The sequence below is a fragment of the Fukomys damarensis genome, unplaced genomic scaffold (assembly GCF_012274545.1).
Source record: "Fukomys damarensis isolate Sample0158 unplaced genomic scaffold, DMR_v1.0_HiC HiC_scaffold_35, whole genome shotgun sequence".
NCBI lineage: Eukaryota > Metazoa > Chordata > Mammalia > Rodentia > Bathyergidae > Fukomys > Fukomys damarensis.
The window spans coordinates 47,525,859-47,545,336 of record NW_022900947.1 but is presented as its reverse complement, the minus strand read 5'-3'; the positions used below and the strand labels follow the sequence as shown (position 1 = coordinate 47,545,336).

The 19,478-nt window shown below is 34.8% G+C and overlaps 1 protein-coding gene across 7 annotated transcripts in view; it reads right to left on the bottom strand.

Annotated features, from left to right (window-relative positions):
• Positions 1-19,478, bottom strand: part of Adgrl3 (adhesion G protein-coupled receptor L3) — an 811,341-nt gene that overhangs the window by 81,000 nt on the left and 710,863 nt on the right. For all 7 annotated transcript variants that reach the window (XM_033758920.1, XM_033758923.1, XM_033758917.1 and 4 more), the window contains 2 exons: positions 15,879-15,945; positions 14,031-14,122 (listed from right to left, as the gene is read on the bottom strand). In XM_033758920.1, the coding sequence (XP_033614811.1) occupies positions 14,031-14,122; positions 15,879-15,945 (159 nt within the window). The remainder of the gene's footprint in view (positions 1-14,030; positions 14,123-15,878; positions 15,946-19,478) is intronic.

Genomic DNA, 19,478 nt, shown 5'->3' with positions numbered 1-19,478 from the left:
AAAAGCAGCCTACCAAAGTTTATTTTCTGATGATAGTGAAATTAGACTACACATTGGTAACTAATGAAATACACATATGTGCATACAAACATTAATAGCATCTATCTGCTGCTACATTTTTAAGAATACTTCAACTACCACACTACTTTACAAATAAGTTCTCTTTAGTAGTCAGTAAGAAGTAATCCTTTTTTGATGTAAGTTAGCCTTGAGTAAAAATGAAGAAAGACTTTTGCGTCTAATTTACCAGGTAAAGATGGCTTAGGGTTCAAAAATAAGAAGTAGTCATAAGCTATTAAGGATTTTAATTTAAACTGATCAGGTTTAGTATTTTTCATGGAAATACATAATTAATCGGTAGATTCCCTCAATTGATAGAATGGGCTATTTTATAAAGTCCATAGAAATCATTTTACATAATGGAGAAAATTATATATATATGAACATAAACAATACATATGCATAACCACAATAAAACATGTATATAGGGCATCCTTTAAAAATCTTGTAACAGCATTTCTCTTGAAAAAATGAGACAACAAAAAATTAACTTGAATAAGATTTACAATTGTAGTGATAACTTTGCAGTTTTTATTTGAATATGATCCTTTCCATAGAAAATGCAAATGAAATGAGGAAAAAAAGTTGTTGAAACTGTTAATAGAGTTCAATATTTGTCTAGTATAAGATCAACACAAAAAGATCAAAATATATTCCGTTGAGTGATAACAAACTCTAAAATCAAAGAAAAATTAAATACCATTCCCAAAAGCCAAAGACCCCAAGCAATTAAGAAATTAGTCCAGAAAAAAAAAAAACTCAATGTAAATACTCTTAAAATCCTACATATAGCTATAATGGAAGATCTCAATAAAAGAAGGGCTATCCATCAAATATGGGTGGCATGGCTTACTCTTGTAAATACACTGGTTCAGCTATGTGTAAAACAAGATGAATATATTATAAGAATGAAAGCAACCAAAATTCTGAAATTTATGTGAAAGAATAATCAAATTGTGGTAGTGGCTATGACAGTTCTGTAAGAAATGAGAACGGGAGCATTCATGTACCAGATATCAAGCAAGTTCTGGTAATAATATAGCAGTGGTAGAAGGGCATGAAGAATGTCCACAGAACACGAGGGAGCACAGAAACAGAGCAGATGGAAGGCAGGTAGCCCAAATCTGCATGGAAAGAAGGAAATATTTAGTAAATGATGTTGGAAAACTGGCTCATTATGAAGAAAAACACAAATATTCTTCAAAGCAATTACAAATCTTAAGGTATTATAATTTTAAGACATAAATCAGTGCAGAAAATTAAAAGGAACAAAAGAAATGCATATTTTAAGTTCTGATTTATAAAAAATGTCTATTAAAAGACATTAAATGCATACAGGCCATAAGGGAAAAAAGTTGATTGTTTAAATATCTACATTACCAATCATGTATCTTTACTTACATTTGTTACAAAGGGAACATTCACAGAGTGGAAAGCAGACTGGAGGGAGACATTTGCAATGTTAAAAGCACTCAATGTGCATCAATAAGTAAAAAGGAAATACAACTGGAAAGCTAACAGGAAAAAATGGAAAGAATAAAAATTCTTAATGCAAAATGAAAAATCTAGGGTAAATATATGGTTCTGATACTCTCTAATAGAGTTCTGTGAGTATAAACTGAGATATTGCAATACATTCTATTACCAAGTGAGGGATCTTTTAGAAACCTTGCTACAGTTACTCAGCAAGATGTAATAAATTCAATGAAGACAGAAAAATCAGAAGAATGCAATGACAATCTCTAGTATTTCTAATATATTAATACCTGGTAAGAAATGATTACTTTATGTTTATGGTTTATTTTCCTAATCTCATCTCAATTAAATGATTTTGATTATAGCCTTAACACTATCAATTTCCGTTATGGAACAGAGATGATTCTTGTGTTAGCACTTTCAAGCATCTGGTTTACAATATCAGTTTCCATGGGCAAAGATCCAAAGTATTCTACAGTGTACAAAGAGCATACTTACAAAAGTGCCAGGAACTTTAATGACAGGTATTTTTTAAATACATAATTGAATGGAGTGGAAAAATCCAACAACAACTGGGACTCAGCCAAGAAAAAAACATATTATGAAATTTTAAGTGTGGATTGAGAGTTCAAAATGCTTAACACTCCATCGTATTGTCCATGCTTTGTAATGATAAATCTGGTGATTTCATACATTGTCTTTTGTTTTAGGTAACTGTGACTAACATACTTTCAGCACTTTAATGCCTTTTTTCAGCACTGATATACTTTTAGGTAAAGAAAGAATAATTCATAAAGCATAGGAGGATGAGAAAAACATGAAGTCTGAAAGTCTTATTGCTATTTTTGCCTACATATGCAGTATTCGACTGGAATTAGGAGCAACGGATAGGCACCTAGGGTACGGAGACAAGTCTGACAGCCCATTTGTGATGATTAATTTGCCAATCAGCCATCATCTATGTCACCTTCAATCAAAGAGCACTTTATAGCCACCTTCATGAACTGTGGTAAAATTAAATAGCCTGAAGCACGATTCTTAGATTTATATATCAAGTTCTTTTGTAGAATTTATGGAGAACATATTTATAAGAAAAAGTATATGTAGTATGCTCACCCACTAAAGAGACTTTTTCATGGCCAATGGGTTGATTCGATTGCCCAAGAGGATAAGAGAATATAAGCAGCAAAAACAGAGAAAGTGAAAGGCTATTCCTTCCCTTTGTTCTGGTATTTCTGTATATCCCCTAATCTAATAGAACTTTCTACCATTCTCTTCTTCCTCAAAAAATCTCTCTCATCCTTTGAAATTCATGGTTTAATATCAGCAAATTCCTTTATATAACAAACTTCGTGTCGAACATGACTTAATAGTTTAGGTAAGATTGTCCAGGTGATGCAGACTGAAGTTACTGATTCTTTCACATCCCATAGATGGAGGAAGTTCCATCGTGAAGTTCACTCTAGCCCTAACTCCACTGAGGTTCTTGCCATCAGATGTTTATTACGACCCCGCTATGGTACGGATATAGTTTCAGTGTATCTCCCTATAGGTCCACATGATGCAGGCTTTGTTCCCTACTTGGCAGTGTTAAACAGTGGTGAGATCTTTAAGAGGTGCAGCCTAGTAGGAGATCAATGGAAGGGATTAAGGTACTTCTCTTGCAACCCCCAGTTAGTTCTGGTAAGAAGTGTTTTATAGGTAGGTCAAGCTCTCCTTTCAGTCTGGTTTCCTGTCTCACCACATGACTGCTTCTGAGTTCATTCCTACCTGGATGCCAATCACCATGAGATGGAGGTGGGGTGTGGGGTCTTTTCCAAGAGCCAGTGACTTGATATTTAGACATCTGGCCTCCAAAATTGTGAGCCACATTAGCCTTTTCCCTTTATGAAATATTTAGCTTCCGGTATTTTGTTATAATAACTATTCCTTCTTATTTCAGACATCTACTACCTTCTGACTGCCTCATCTTTTGTCTCCCCACAGTTTCAGTATGAACACATCACTGACTCCATATGCAAGCTTTCCTCTTTGACCAGCCTATATCTCAATGCATCTAACTTCTGTTTTTACATGATCTTTCCTCTTTAAAGAGAAAACTCAAAACCAAAGCAAACCAAACCAGAACAAAAACTCCCCCAAATGGATCAGCAAATATTGCTGGACAAACACACACAACAATGATTCCTGAAGATAACTCTAAATTCATGATGAGACATCTCTCATGGTACTCAGTGATGTCTAACAAGTCAACTATGCTTCTACAGTATGTAGACTCCCCATTCCTTATAAGGAATATTTCACATCTTCCTTCAACCCAAACCTTTGGACCATCTCAATGTTTCAGCTGAAAATTATATCCTGTTTCCTTGAAAAAAATATGACAGCTGCAATCATACTTTGGCACTGTCCAGATCTCCCACACCCCATAAAGCTCCTGCTTCCATATTGGCTGCTGCTCCATTTGCCAGATGGCTTTCATATACGATGCTCCCACATCACCACCCTGACTCTTCCCTCCCAGTTGCTTTTACCGAAACAACATTTTCTTGAGAGGTTTCAGCCAGTAATTCACTTTATTAGTAACTACTGGACCTCCATCCCTAACGCTAAGAAGATTACTTTGACATGAAGGCTTTAAATATATAAATTTCACCAGCAAGATTTTACATTTTATCATGTAAAACATATTACATTTGGTTGTAAACACAAGTCTCCTAGTGATCGCTGTAACTTGATCAATATTAGAATTCAAAGCTTCTTAAGCATGTTATGTAAAGTGATCTAAACTGAAAATCTCTTTTTTTGTTGCTTTGTTTTTTATTTTTGTTGAGATAGGATCTCACTGTGTAGTCCAGGCTGGCCTTAAAACTCAGCAAATCTGATTAATTTTCACACAAATTCATTTACATTAAGCGATCCCACTAAAAAAAGCCCCTGGTTTAAAATGGCATGTCAGTTTAAAGGAAGTTATGCCAACAGCCGGGTGTGGTGATGCATACCTGTAATCCCAGCACTCGGGAGGCTGAGGCAGGAGGATCGCTGTGAGTTCAAGACCAGCCTGGGCTATATAGTGAGTTCCAGGTCAGTCTCAACTACATAGTGAGACCCTGTCTCAAAAAAACAAAAAACAAAAAACAAAAAAAAAAGGAAAAAAAAAAGTTATGCCAAAAAAATATTTTCCTATCTGGTTCTAGTTATGGTAATCAGAGCCACCAGATGATGTTGATCAGTGGGGTTCCATGAGTACACCACTCACTCTTTGGAAGAAACCACGTTATCTACTTAAGACTGAAAAATAATGACATTAATTAATAATTGGGTAAAAATCAATTTATGCATTACAACTGATATTCTTAGCACTCATTCCAAAGTTATTTGATGGGGCTCAGGACATACTGGCTCAAAATATGGCACTTCGACATGTGAGAAAACAGAAACAGGGAAGTCTCTGCTTTCCTCCTAACCCCTACCCCCAAGTTAACATAAAATAATCCTCTCTCCTTCCTCCCTGAATTGGGTCCTAAGACCCTTATTCCAGAGCTTCCATCCCTGTTCCCAGAGGAAAGGAACATTCTTTTTGTCCTTCAAGTCACAGTGGGATCAAGACTATTTCTAAAAACCTATTTGGTGATCTCCCCCAGTTTATTAGCGCTATATGATGCCCTTCTGTCCCCCAATTGTGCTTCTCCACATCTGCTTCATCCAGTTTAGTATTAAAAAGCACCCACATTTGCCTCTTCCTGGGGGTATCTATTTCTGAAGGTTCTCGTGTCATTTCCAATACATAGCAAATTAATCTATACAACTTTCTCTTGTTAATCTCTATTAAAGTGGTCTCAGCCGTGAACCTTAGCAACAGGAAAGTAAAATCTTTTGTATCCTACAAATTCAAATGCCTGTGCTTACATTTGGAATTTATATTGGCAAATTCCGATTCTTGTGTTATTTTTATGTGCTAAAACTACATTAAAGTAAATATGCTTAAAAGTCATGAAATTATTTTAGGATATTTTTTAGTTTTACCTATAATACATGAAGTTAAGGCTTACCAATGAAGGCTGAATCATACATTGTTAAATATATGCATTTATTTTTGAAGCTTTATTTAAATATTTAGAATTCAAGGTGAATGAACGGCAATTACCTTTTTTAAAAAATGAAAAAGGTAAGAAATGATAAAATTTAAAATTTTATCTCCAATGCATTACTAGACTCTTCCACTACTTTTTTAAATTATAAGAGCAATTCTAAATATCAGAGTTGTAATTAACAAATAATTTGGAGGCAGACAGAATAACGAAATGTTTCCATTTTCGTATGACTTCATTAAATTTTCATTTTTTAAGATATTTCTACAGTAGCCCAACAACATAAAAGCATTTGTTAATGGAAAACAAATTTAATTTTTTAAACACTTTTTCAGAGACAGTTTTTTCCAAGTAATGACATTCTTAGATTATACCTTCACTAATATGTTTATAGACATTATGTAGGCTACTCATTTTTAATAAAATATATGAATACTATATATTCATTAAACTAACTTCTGAAAACTCAAGAGTGCAGTGATACGGTAAGGTAAGTAAATATTTGCTCTTTGTCCTGGGTCTTGACTCAGAGCTCCTGAGACACTGGGAATCTCCCAAGTATCTTTTGTGGTTTAATGACAAGACTCAGAGTATGGAACTGTGGAGAGGCTGGTGCTGCACAGCTCCAGAATGGCACTGGTCTCCAGACGAGATCGGGCGCATTCAGTGTGGTATGGCGCAGCGTGGAGCTGTGGAGATGGCATTGGTCTCCAGAAAGAACAAGCCACCAGAGTAAAAGGTTTGACCTCAGCCCATCTCGAGTTCTCTAGGCCCTCTTCAATGTCCCTGCTTGATACCAGGGAGGAGGGGGGACTGGAGATGAAGCTTAATCACCTTTGGCCAGTCTCTTAATCAGTCATGCTAAAAGATGAAACTTCTATGAAAAGAACCAAAGTATGGGATTCAAGGAGCTTCTGGGTAGATGAACCTATCCATGTGCCTGGGGAGGAAGTTCTGTCCTCCATGGCCACTTCTTGCCCTGGGCATCCCTTCCATTTATCCATTCCTTTACAATATATCTGTGCTTATCCAGATAATACTTTTCTTTAAGTTGACCCATGCGAAGGGTGCTCATGGGAACCCCTGAACTTATAATACACTGGCAAAAAAAGTGGGCAGGCTGGGCTGCTCATTGGTGGGCCTGGGTTAAATCCCTGGCACCAAAAAGGGAGAAAAAAGAGCATTATTCCTTTGCTGCTAAATGAATGAGTAATTAGAGATTTAAAAGTCAACTCCATGTTCATATTGAAAGTGAAGTAAAATATATGAAAAATATGGAACACAAATAAACGTATTTAATTACAAAGATTCTCAGACTTTTTCCACTCTTAGGAAGACTTGTACTTAACTATCCTGAGGGGAAAATTTCAGTCTTATGTATAGCTTAGATTAATTCAGATTATCCGGCTTTCTAAATCTGACTGCATGCTCCTTCTAGAATATAAAAGTCAACTGAGTCTAAGCTTTACATAAAGAAAAGAGGAGCTGCTAATAATTATATTTTGACTTTCCTTTTAGGTGCTTTTTCAAGTATTCTCAGCCTTACATAGCACTTGACTCTCCTATATGTGATACAAATCTAATTAGTTTGGGGAAAACTGAAACATAATTAGACATAGTGTCTTGTAGTTTCATGTGACGATGGCAGTCTCAAATGTCAGTCCCCAGTTTATAAGGCATGCTGAATACAGCTGTGCATAAAAACACTGATTCTTAGAAAGATAATATGGTAATTTTAATTCTTTTTAAACAAAGTAGGCTTAAAAAGATGCCAGGGCTTTCACACTTTAGGAAACTTAGAATTATGGCATAGAAGTACACAATATGACCAGACTGGCAATAATAACATTTGCTAAGTGCCCATTTTTTGAATCAGTGGCTAACATCCTTTTTTCAAAGTAATGATTGTTAAATGCTTTTAAATGCTGAAATTAAGGTGATCAGCAAAGAACTAACTGCTGTCTTAGGAAGGCCTAACTGATTTGAAGCAAACCTAGTGTGTCATAACAACCCATGTTATTTGAATTGTATTCCCTTTCAAATATACCTGGATGATTTATGATAATTTTAAAGCACATTTCCAGTGAAGTTTGACCACTCGCCGAGAAAATGGAAAAAGACTGGAAAAAATGAGATAACAGACTATATTCACTTTTGAAATCCTCTTAAATATTATTATAATGAATAAAATACATTTGTTATTGGCTCTACTTTTAAGCAGTAAAGTGTTCAGGTTATGTATGGACATTGAGAAACCATTTGAATTTTAAAAACCTGGGTAAACATATCCTTCAGTGTACTGTACCCATGTAAGAACAATTTTATGAGTGGGACAGCTTTTAAGCACAGCATTTCTTTCTTCATCTTTAAGTTTTGATCAGTACACCCACATAGGACGTGTTTCTTTTCCTAGTGGGAAGCAGGGACACACACATGAAACATCTTCCTTCTTTTTTCAGCCCGTTGCCATTTTCTCCCTCCCTGTCCATCTCGTTTCTTCTCTTTTTTGAGAAATTTTCATTTAAATTTAATAGTTTTGGTGGTGAAAAATGCTATGATTAAAATCTATAATATGGAGATATAAGCTATTTTTCCAGTTTTCATGGACTCTTGATTTTCTTAAACACCCCAAATCAATATTTCAGTATCATTTATCATTAGCTAGCATTTCAGTAAGAACTAGAGCATTCTAAGAATACTTTCCTCAAAACTCATCTAGAACATTTTGGAGTCGATGAGCATTGTATCAACTACAACTTCAAACTACATTAACTGGAGTCATAAGGATTCAAACTATTTTTACATTATTGTCTCTACTGTGTAAAGATAAGAGTATTTTTAAAAGTAAGTTTTATGTATAGGCTACAGATAGATATGTAGATATTTATATTAAAGAGAAGCATTAAAGCATTCTTATGGTATTGTTGTATAATTCAAGATTACGTCAATCTTCTGCCTTCCTTTCTTTAGAGCCCAACCACCCTTGACTCCAGAAAGGACTAATACAACACTGATCAAGCTGAATAATCTCTGACTCGATTACTTCTAGCAGCATTTAGAAACACAGTCCCAAAGTAAAGGTTACTAAAAGAGAGAATAAGATATTAAAGGTGGTGTTGAGGTTGAACACTTTTCTATTTGACCCTGAAGCGATTCACAAGCTTTTTAGGTTTCTTTACATATGGTTTGTATCCAAGCTCACTGTGAATACTTGTATTTTCTTCCAGAACTAACATACAACTTCCTATTTATTAATCAAATGAGCATTTCAGCCCTGAAGCCATTTCTTTCAAAACAGGATAAATTTTGTCTCTAAAAACAATAGAAAGGATCATACCATGCGGAATTTTTAATGACACCATATGGTAATTAAAGCCAGTCATAATGAGATTTTGGTAGAGTCTGAACAAAGCTTCACCATGCAAAATACAAAGAGCTGAGTATTTCCACATACTATAGTTAAAAGTAATCAAAGCATTCTGCATGAGCACCAAATAAAATGCTGTGTGCTTTACACCTTTAATTTAATTATCACAAAACTGTGCAAAACGGATACATGTATTTCCAACTCAGAGTAGAACCTGAGACCCAGACCCCTTGTGTGACTTGTCAAAAAACCATTAGAGGACCTAACAGAAAAGCAAATGCAGATGCGTCTGACTACCTGGTTATTATCCCGTTCTTCCTTGTATCCTCCCTAGACAATTAGAATAGAGTGAAGAAAAAAAGTCAATGTTGTTTCTTCAAATCATCTCACAAAGTGTTTGTTGACTTATCACTCATGCAAAATTTAAAAGAACAGGCTGGGAATCAGAAAAACAGGATGAGGCAAATCTGGAGCCCTCATGGAGAAGGGAAGAGGGACAGAGGGACAGAGAGAAGAACAGAAGCCTGCTTGCTTCCTCATTCCCTACATTATATTTAGGCACCGATTTTCTTTTTTATGACCCTGGCCTTTCACTATTTGTTTTTATTCTCCAAAAAAATCGTAATGTTATTTAATGCCAAGCAACTTTTGATATTTTTAAAAATGTTTCCAGAATGGAAGTCAGTCACTAAAAAACTATCAAATTTTATTTGAGAGGTAAACAACAAGTTCTCCCAAATTTCCTTGAAAGTTAAGGTTTTTCATGTAGAAGTACTTCAGCTATATTATAAGTTAGTGGGTAACAAAATGCAGTAATAGTTTTATTTATATATTTTTTCTTTAATTAGGTTAGATCTTTGCTATAATTACGGCAAGTTCCGATTTCAATATGTGAAAAACTCAGCCAAAAAATTCAAGTGATTGGAATCAGTTCTTTCCTCTAAGTATAATTACCTATTTTTCAGCAAATAGACATGTATTGTTTAATATTAATGAGTTTGTCCAAGATGGACCTCAGCCTTGGTATACCTTATTTCCTTCGTAATCATATTACCGAAAGTACTGTATGTCACACTATTCATTTTTTCCCCAAAGTGTATCACTAATATAGCAACAAACCAACCAAACAAATGCTCTCTATTAACACCGAAAAGCTTTATTATAACAACTCCAGAGTTTGTTGGGAATTTTTAAAAAACTACATTATTTTAAAATTAATTACCTAAGAGTTAACCAGACAGGCGTAGTGTCAGGGAAGAGAAAGTTGGAGAGAACAGGAGAGGTGAGATCTGAGCGCACTGCACACCCAGAATGGCCAGAGGGGCTCTGGAATCCAGAGAAGCAGAAACAAGGGGCACCCGGGACAGGAAGGCTGGCTGGACTCATGTTTGGAGTCTGGAGTGCAGTGTAAGATGAACAGGAGGCTCTGAATAATTTTACCTAAAAAGGAGTTGCAGGATTCGTACATTTCTAAGAGGTCTGTCAAGCTGGTGATAGTACGAGAAAGAATGATGAGGAGAGAAATTAGGAGGTCAGTGTCATTGTTCTGCAAAAGATAAGTGAGATTTAAAGGAAACTGGAACACAAATGGGAAGAATCAAGCATCTTCTGAATAAAGCAAACATGTTCTGAAGTGTGTGTGTGTGTGTGTGTGTGTGTGTACACGTGTGCACGTGTGAGAGAAAAAGAGAGGGAGAAAAAAAGTGAGAGGGAGAACATAATAAAAGACATATTTGGTGGATGAATTATTGTAGGGAGACTTCCAAAAGGCCTTATATGACGACTTTATTCAGAATATACTGAGTGAGGTGAGGTGGCCCATCGTGTTTTCCACTTTATAAAAATACATTTAAAAAACTGAAAATGGAAAAAAAGGAAACTAATTTTATATCCTAGCAAATACACTAAAAGCCACAGATAAATGATGTTTATACCTTTGAAACCCTCTCACAGCATGTGTGCTATATCTAAACGTGTTTTACACAGATACAGTACTTTTGCTTTAACAAAACTACTCCAGATTTTGTGCTTTTAGTCTTAAGTCCTTCTTTCCTTCTCAATTATACCCCATTGATTTCTTTTCATCCATTTATAAGCACGAATAAATTTCTTTCAGACTCTGGGAAGCACTAAGGACACTTTCTTGATATCTTTCTTATCTTCTACATTCACCGTGACCTGCAGAAGGCCGTTGTTCCTAATTTACTGAGGAGAGTAAACGGAATCCCTCAATTCACTGCCGTACAGTGATTCTACCAGTATCTGTATCATGGCTATTGTTTATTTCATCCAGACTCAGTTGGACAAGAGTCTCCCTCTTAGCTTCATTTAGCTTAGTTGATGTGCGTCCTTGCTGGTGGCCAAGAGAGTAGACCTGCTCTACTACTGTTCCGCGGGCATTCCCTACCCTTCCTTGGATCATGACAAGGACAATGTTTCCCTTCTTCCAGCCCTTATATTCTCACACTTCCATCGGTACAGTACCTCATCAGTGCAGCCTAGTCATGCTGTGAGAAGCTCCATCGAAAAACTCTTTTCTGTACCCTTTCTAACTATTCAACTTCTCTCCTGCAGAATTTACTGAATTTTTAAAAAGCATTATCAAAAGCTGTGTATATCCTTCTGCTCATTTGGCAATCAGGTACATTTTGTTGTTATATCACTTTGAAGAGAAAAGAAAGACTCAGCAGAATGAGGCACTTTCCAAAGACTATAACTTAGAAATCAGTATGGATGGAATTCAAATCCACATATTTTCATTTAAGGCTTATTTTGCTGAATAATATAAAACTGGACCCCATTAATATCACTAAATGTACTTATTGGTATTGTGAGTTTGATTGTTTTTCTTAAATAATATCAATTCACATTAGCAAGTAAGCACATTAGCAAGTTTATCTTTTAAAGTATGAGGCAATGTTAAGTGCAAGTTCTACTGTTAAAAGTAAGCAGAAATAGGACAAAGAATTAGCTTCTTTTCCTAATTTTTAACTTGGCAGGATATATTACATAACTATCAAAGTTTTTTATTTTATTTTATTTTTTTGGTACTGGGGATCAAACTCGGGTCCCTGCACTTGCAAGACAGGCAGTGGAGCCACTGAGCTAAATCCCCAGCTCAAAGGTTTTTGGTTTTTTTTTTTTTTTTCATTTCTTCTAAATGCCATTTTTAAAATAACACAAATAATTACTTTTGTTCTATTTTATAAAATAAAATAAAAGACACAAAGGTATAATTTATAATAACCAGAGGAAAGATTGATATGATAAAGAAAATATTTTGATGTGGTCATTTAACTTATTCAGTTTCAATTTCATCTGTAATACTCTATGGAAATAACACTGCCTTTCAGAAGGACAGTTTAACTGTATGTAATTCAATAACATGATTATTAACTCAATGTAAGATTAAAAATAACAAAGCTTATTTCCCCTGTCATGTAAAGGTACAAGATCCCAATAATGAATGTAACTGTACTGTATACCTAAAATGTACCAATAAACTCAATTAAAAATAAAAATAACAAAGCCTATTTATTTATGGTAGATACTGCCAAGTTTATCAGAAAATATTTTTATTTTCCTAGTTGCTTGGATATCCTTATCAATTAATTTAAGCAACTGATTCCTTCATCAAAATTAGTGACTAATATCAACAACACTTTTTTTTTCTTTTTTCGTCCTGGGGATTGAACTCGGGTCCTTGCTCTTACAAAGCAGGCCACCGAACCGCTGAGCTAAATCCCCGGTCCAAGTCAACAACACTTTTTATGTAAGACTAGCAAATTCTGTTATTCTGTCCACATGGGTCAGGTTCTATGTCAGGCACTGGATGTAGAAGGATGAAGGATGGGTTTCTGAGCTACCTCTGAAGTACTTCAGGGAGGACGTCATCATGACATGACAAGTGACCTCCTGAAACTTCTGAAAGAACATTCATTTAAACACAACTTTTCATCCAAATTAGCACAGACCAGGCAAATTACAAGAAAACACAATTTAACCTATATAAATGACTACTGTGTATCCCAAATTACTATGGTTCCTTAATGCTAAGGAACTAAATTCAACTTAGGGGTATACAAAGGAATTCCACTTTTTTCTTCTGACAAAATGTAAATTAGCTATTTTTTGTATATAAAAAGGACAGTTGGTGTTAAAAAGAAGTTGTGAATGTTTTCATGTCTCTGCATGGCCAACGTTTTGTGAGTATAGAAAAGTGGAATTGGGGTTTAGAATAAAGTTTGAAAATGAAAAGATGACTGAATAGAAGCAGACTTTTGAAGAGATTTACCTTGCAGGAAGTTGTAATAATACTTCAAAAGTAATAACTTGAGAGATAAAACTTGAGAGTCATAGATTCATATTTGAAAATCCCTAATATGAGCTGAAATCTAAAATGCTCTGAAATCCAAACATGATGCTCAAGCAGTTTCAGATTTTGGAGCGTTTTAAATTTTAGACTCTCAGATAAAGGATTTTAAAACTACAATGGGTATGCAAACACTCCAAATCTGAAAAATTTCCAAACTCTAAAACCCTTCTAGTCCTAAGCATTTTGGATAATGGACACTCAATCTGTACTTAAACAAGGGAGGTTTCTCTCCCTTGTCTCAGAAAGAAGTCAGCTAAATAGCAGCTCCTATATAAACACCCAATTTAGTAATTTCAGGATTTTTTTCCCTCCTGGTAACAAATTCCTCCTTTTGTACTCACAAGCACCACCATACTGTTGTGAACGGAGAAGAATTTGAGGCACTAACTGTAGTGACTGAGGTATAATGTCTGTCCTAATTCAGAAAATTTGTAATTGTTTTCAGGGTGAAGTGAATATTGATATTGAAAATTTACTATACTTTAAACTAGGGTCGGGGGAAAGTATATTTGGAGAGTTTCAACTAGATCAAGTCACCTAAATCGTAATAATGATCCCTGATATCATTTTATCATGCTATTTTGATATAATAAAAAGTAGATACACATTAAGAGTATAATTGCAAGGAAGTCTATAGAAAACAAAAATAAAAATCACTTACTTGATATTATCAAGACAGCCTGATTCAGGTTTCAGTATGGCAGTGTGATGAAACATTTTATATAAAGCAATTCCCAGGAAGATTACATTAAGCTGGAATGCAAAAAATATGTTATGCATAACCAGAGTAGGAAAAAACAAAACAAAAAAACAAAAAAAGTCTATTTTGTATAATGAGTGAACTGTTCTGGGAAATTAACTTCTAAAACACTTAAAGGAATTGGATCATAGATAACTGCCTGGTATTTTAGTAAAAGCAAGAAGCCTATTTAGGGAATTTGGATTCTACTGAGTAACAGAGCACTGCTATGCAAAATACACACAAATACAATATTAGCACCAGGTGAAATGATGTGGAGATTTTGAAAGGATTCACAGCCCAATGTATGTTTTTTAAAAAATAACTAAACAAACAATAATTATTCTAGGAGTGTTACTGTTTCCATACTCAATGTTTTTTCAAATTTATGACTCAGGGTTACTTTTTCAAATTTTACATTATGAAAATGCAAAACCTAAAATAAATATATTTTTGCATAGCTAAGTTAAAAGAATTGGAATATGTCGGCAAAATTCTGATGTGACAATAAACTAAGATACAAGTGGAGGGAACCCTCATGATATTATATCACTGAAACCAGAGGAAACCATGATTTAAAAGAAAATCTTTCAGTGTAAATTACCAATGCCACTATCATCTAAACTGTACAGAAAAGCACACATTCAACTGTCCTTTTCCAACCTGACTGGCTTTATCTACTCCAAGGCTTGGGACTGGTGGAGCCTAGAAAAATCTAATTAAAAGCCCCACTGAAATTCTACCTCTAATAGAGCTTCACAATTTTTAATGGATCGTCTCCTTATCTAAAACAACTCAAAAGTAAGTTTAGATGGCATAATGTCCAGCCTAAACTGAATCCATTTTCCATTTGGTGGGAAAACCTGATTCATAATGCCACAAGGCTATCTGCATGGTCACTATTATACTTGCTCTCACTTGTCTTACTCTTCTTTTTCTGCTGAAATATTACTGTATGATTGCAGAGTGATGCTTGGTGCCTGTTGTGACTATAAATTGATGTGTTTCATTTTGGGCAACTGCTGGTTTCCCACTATTGGATAGGTATTATCTTATATGCAATACCTGTGCCATATTGTGTTCCCAAAGTCTGAAACACTGCTGAATTTCAAAATACATATGCCTCAATGTGTTTCAGGGAAGAAATTATAGGCCCGTCTTTTATTGAGAGTCAAGGGGCAAATATTTTATTCCAGTGAATATTGACTTCACATTTCTGTAAACAATGATACTAAAAATTTTGTTTTAATGAGTATAATACTGGAAATCAAGACATGATGCATTTAAAAATGAAAAAGGAAGCACGATTTGGGAATACATGTTCCACTTAGTTGTGCCATCTTGAGTAAAATCTTCAGTTTTAAATATGCATGTAAGAAACAAAAGTAGGAGGAACAGTCAGGTATTTTCTCACCTGTCCAATCTCCATTGAAATAATCCCAAAGAAAAAGAGTAGAAATACACTGTTTGTCAAAGTTAAGTTATCGTGGTTCCAGTATCTACACAGCCAAATGGACTATGTGCATAGGACTCCCAAGTCCCCACACAGAAACTCTTCCAACTGCATGTTTTCTTTTCCCACTGGTTTTGATGAACTGTTTTAAAGTATACAAATACACCTGAATGAATGTCTAATTGCTTGAGTTGTGTAGGATCAAATAAGTACACACTTTCCCCAAATTAACCTATGTAAATTAAATACATGTAGTGCAGGGATAGTGAAAGTTTTATTTGTTGACCTGGGAAACAGAGTCAATTAGGAGTTCTCACCATAATTATCAAGGTCGCTGGTCCTATAAAACTCCAAATGAAGTAGGTGTCAAGTCGGAGCCAACATCTGCAATGAAACACAAGGGAGAGAAGGCATTCAAGGACCGGGCATGGGACATACATCAAGAGTGGGCGAGTGACAGAGAAGAATGTGAGCTGCACAGCGTTCCACTGGGAGACAGGAAATATTACACTGCTTGTTCATTTAAATGCTGAATTATGTGCCCGATTTCTGACAGCACTATTGATGGAGTAAGATAATTACCCCTGGAGGAAGCAGGGAGAAAATGGCACTGGGCCTATTTGCTAAGGCCTTTTGTGTATGTCATTAGAAACCTTATAAAAAAGAAAGAAAGAAAAAGGAAAGGAAAAGTCATACACAGAACCATTCAATTGAAGAGTTTTTAAGCTATCCTTTTCTCTCCAATTACGGTGCTACACAAGCTGCCTATCAGCTGTCCGGCAGAGTGACATTTTCCTGTCAAGATCTGAGGAAATTCAGTACAAAGGAGAAATAAATTTGGTATCAGGAGATTGAAGTTTAATTAGGTTGGGCAGCCAACCTTTGAGAGTTCTGGAATCTTAAAAAGTGCATTGTTACTGTTCATACTTCTGGGGTTGCAAATGATCCTCAGCATCCCATGAAGTTGATTCATGACCTAAAAGTAAATTATTAATCACTTAATTTCAGCCACATTTAATACTTCCCCAATTCTTAAAGCCTCTGGGAAATTACATTTTCATTCTTCAGTATGACAGGAAGACAAAACGGAACTGACTAGTTACGAGAAGGATTAATGTAAATTCTGAGCAAATTATATTTGATGTTAAAAATAATATCTTGAATTATTTGTCATTTTGCTCTATTTGAGGCATAATTAAATAGAAAGATCTCTAGTAGTAAATATTCAAGCTTGTTTGCTGCATGTTCTAAACTTGCAAATGTTAAGGATTTAAATGTTCCAGTGATTATGTAAATGTTATTTAAGCCTAAGCAATAATGGCAATACAAGCAAAACTATTAAGAAATCTATAAATACATAGGAATAAAGGAATTAATTTAAATAGTTTTCTATTTTTTTGATAAAATGTAAAAAAGTTAAAAAAGAGGAATAAATACATACACATCAATAAGATAAATAAAAGGTGACTGGAAGCTGGGTGTGGTGGCGCATGCCTGTAATCCCAGCACTCAGGAGGCTGAGGCAGGAGGATCCTGTGAGTTTGAGACCAACCTGGGCTACATAGTGAGTTCCAGGTCAGTCTCAACTATGTAGTGAGACCCTGTCTCAAAAAAAAAAAAAAAGTGACAAAAAGTCAGGTGAAACATCTAACTACGTACATATTAAATATACACCAGGGCTGGGGTTTAGCTCAGTGGTTCCACTGCCTGACTCACAAGCACAAGGTCCTCAGTTCAATCCCCAGTACCAAATAAATAAATATACACCCATATGTATATTTTACATGTATAAGCACAAACATATACATTTTATACACAATGCTGTGTCTTTAATAAATGCATATATATTTTTTTTAACAGAAAAGAAAACAAATCAACCTCATGTTAGTGTTTGTCTCTCATGTGAGAATAAAAGGGATTGGGATTTGACCAAAAGAGCCTGATGTGTTTGTTTTGACAATTACTGGAATTTAAAATGTCAAAAATAATAATAGCTGTAATAGTTGAGTAATGGGGTAGTGATTTTTATTGTGGTTTTGTTTTGCTCTCATTTTCTGTAACTTGCAAATTTTTCAAAAAAAAAACTTTAAAAGCTAGATTTTCATGCAAAAAAAAATCTTTATAAAAATCAACTTTAAAACATTTTGTCTTCTGTTAAGTCAAATACATGGAAACTAATTTCAGTGACATCAATAGGTAAGGAAATGACTACCAGTTCAGATTTTATATGAATAAGTTCATTTCTTTTTATTGAAAATAAAAATGCTTAAGAAAATGTTATTAGTTTAGCAATCAATGCTAAAGTTATTAGACAGTTTTTTAAATAAGTAGCTATCCTCTTGTTGCACTGTTCAGAGCCCACAGGCAAAAACAAACCAGGAAACTCAAAGTTAACATATGGAAATCATTTTCATTGTTACCACAATCTAGTTTACCACCACCTTAATAAAAGGGTTTGTGTGTATTTGTAAACGATTGAAGTGAACAGAAGAAAATTTCATGAGTAGTTCAGGGTTGTCAACAAACTATTTATTTATGAAGGACACTTTGTGCTAGTTCCTGTGTGGATTTGGTCACAAAGTCTTTTCCTATGCCAGTGTCTTCAAGAGTTCTACCTAACTTGTCTTCGAGCAAGTTTAGAGTTTCTGTTTTAGATCTTTAATCCACTTGGATTTTAGTTTAGTGCATGGTGAAAGAAAATGGTCTAGTTTCAATCTTTGGCAAGTTGAAATCCAGTTTTTCCAACACAATTTATTAAAGAGGCAATCATTCCTCCACTGAGGATGGTTGACTCCTTTGTTAAAGATGAGGTATCTGAGTACATCTGGAGTTATTTCTCTGCCTTCCAATCTATTCCACTGATCCTCAGGTCTTTTTCTTTGCCAGTACTGTGCTGTTAGCTAAAACTGGGAAACAGCCCAGTTGCCCATCAGTTGGAGACTGGAATAAGAAGATGTGGTTTTTCTATAAAATGGAATACTACTCAGCCATAAAGAATGAGAAATTAGAGAGTCACTCATAGGAAAATGGATGCATATTAAGGTCGTACTCTTAAGTGAAATAAAATAGACACACAACGTGTAAATACCAAATAGTTTCTCTGGTGTGAAAAACTAAAAGTGTAAATAAGATCCAAATGGGGTAAAGGTGCAGGGGAAGTGGGAAGAGTAGGGGAAAGGAAATAAGGGAAAGGAAAAAATGGAAACAAAATCTTTGTAACTAGAGGAAGGTGGAGGGGGTGAAGGGAGGGCAGGGGTATAGAGAAAAAAATGAGAACCAAAATCTGTCATGTAAAGGTACAAGATCCCAATGATGAATATAACTGTATGTATACTTAAAAATTACCAATAAACTCAATGAAAAAGACAAAAGAAACAAACAATAAAGGACAAAGCAGGGACAATTTTTCAGATTAGACCAGACATGAACACATGCACACACACAGAGACACACACAGATACACACATGCTCAACACAAGGCTGTTGTCGAAATTACACCATTGCAATGCTACACTAATTATACATTTAAGATTGGTTGTTAATGGTACAACTCTTGTTTGTATGTGAAACAAATTGTAGAGGCAACCTGAGAACTACTGAGCATTTTCAGCAAATTCTTTTTATAGAAAACTTGCTTCCAGATCTCCTGAAAAATGTTATTTTACAGATTGCATTTTACATTAATTAACTTACTAATGAGTGTCTTAGACTAATGGAATTACAAAATTTTCATGTCACAAAATATTGAGTTTAAATGAAATAATGTCATTAGATTTAAGCCTTACAAAGCTTTATTTCTTTGTAAACAATCTCAGTTTAGCAAATGCTTTATTTTGAAATGTCCTTTTGGTATAATTCTCTCCTCTAAATATGTGAGTGAAATTAGAAATTATTTTTATTCTTTAAGAAAATTCTTC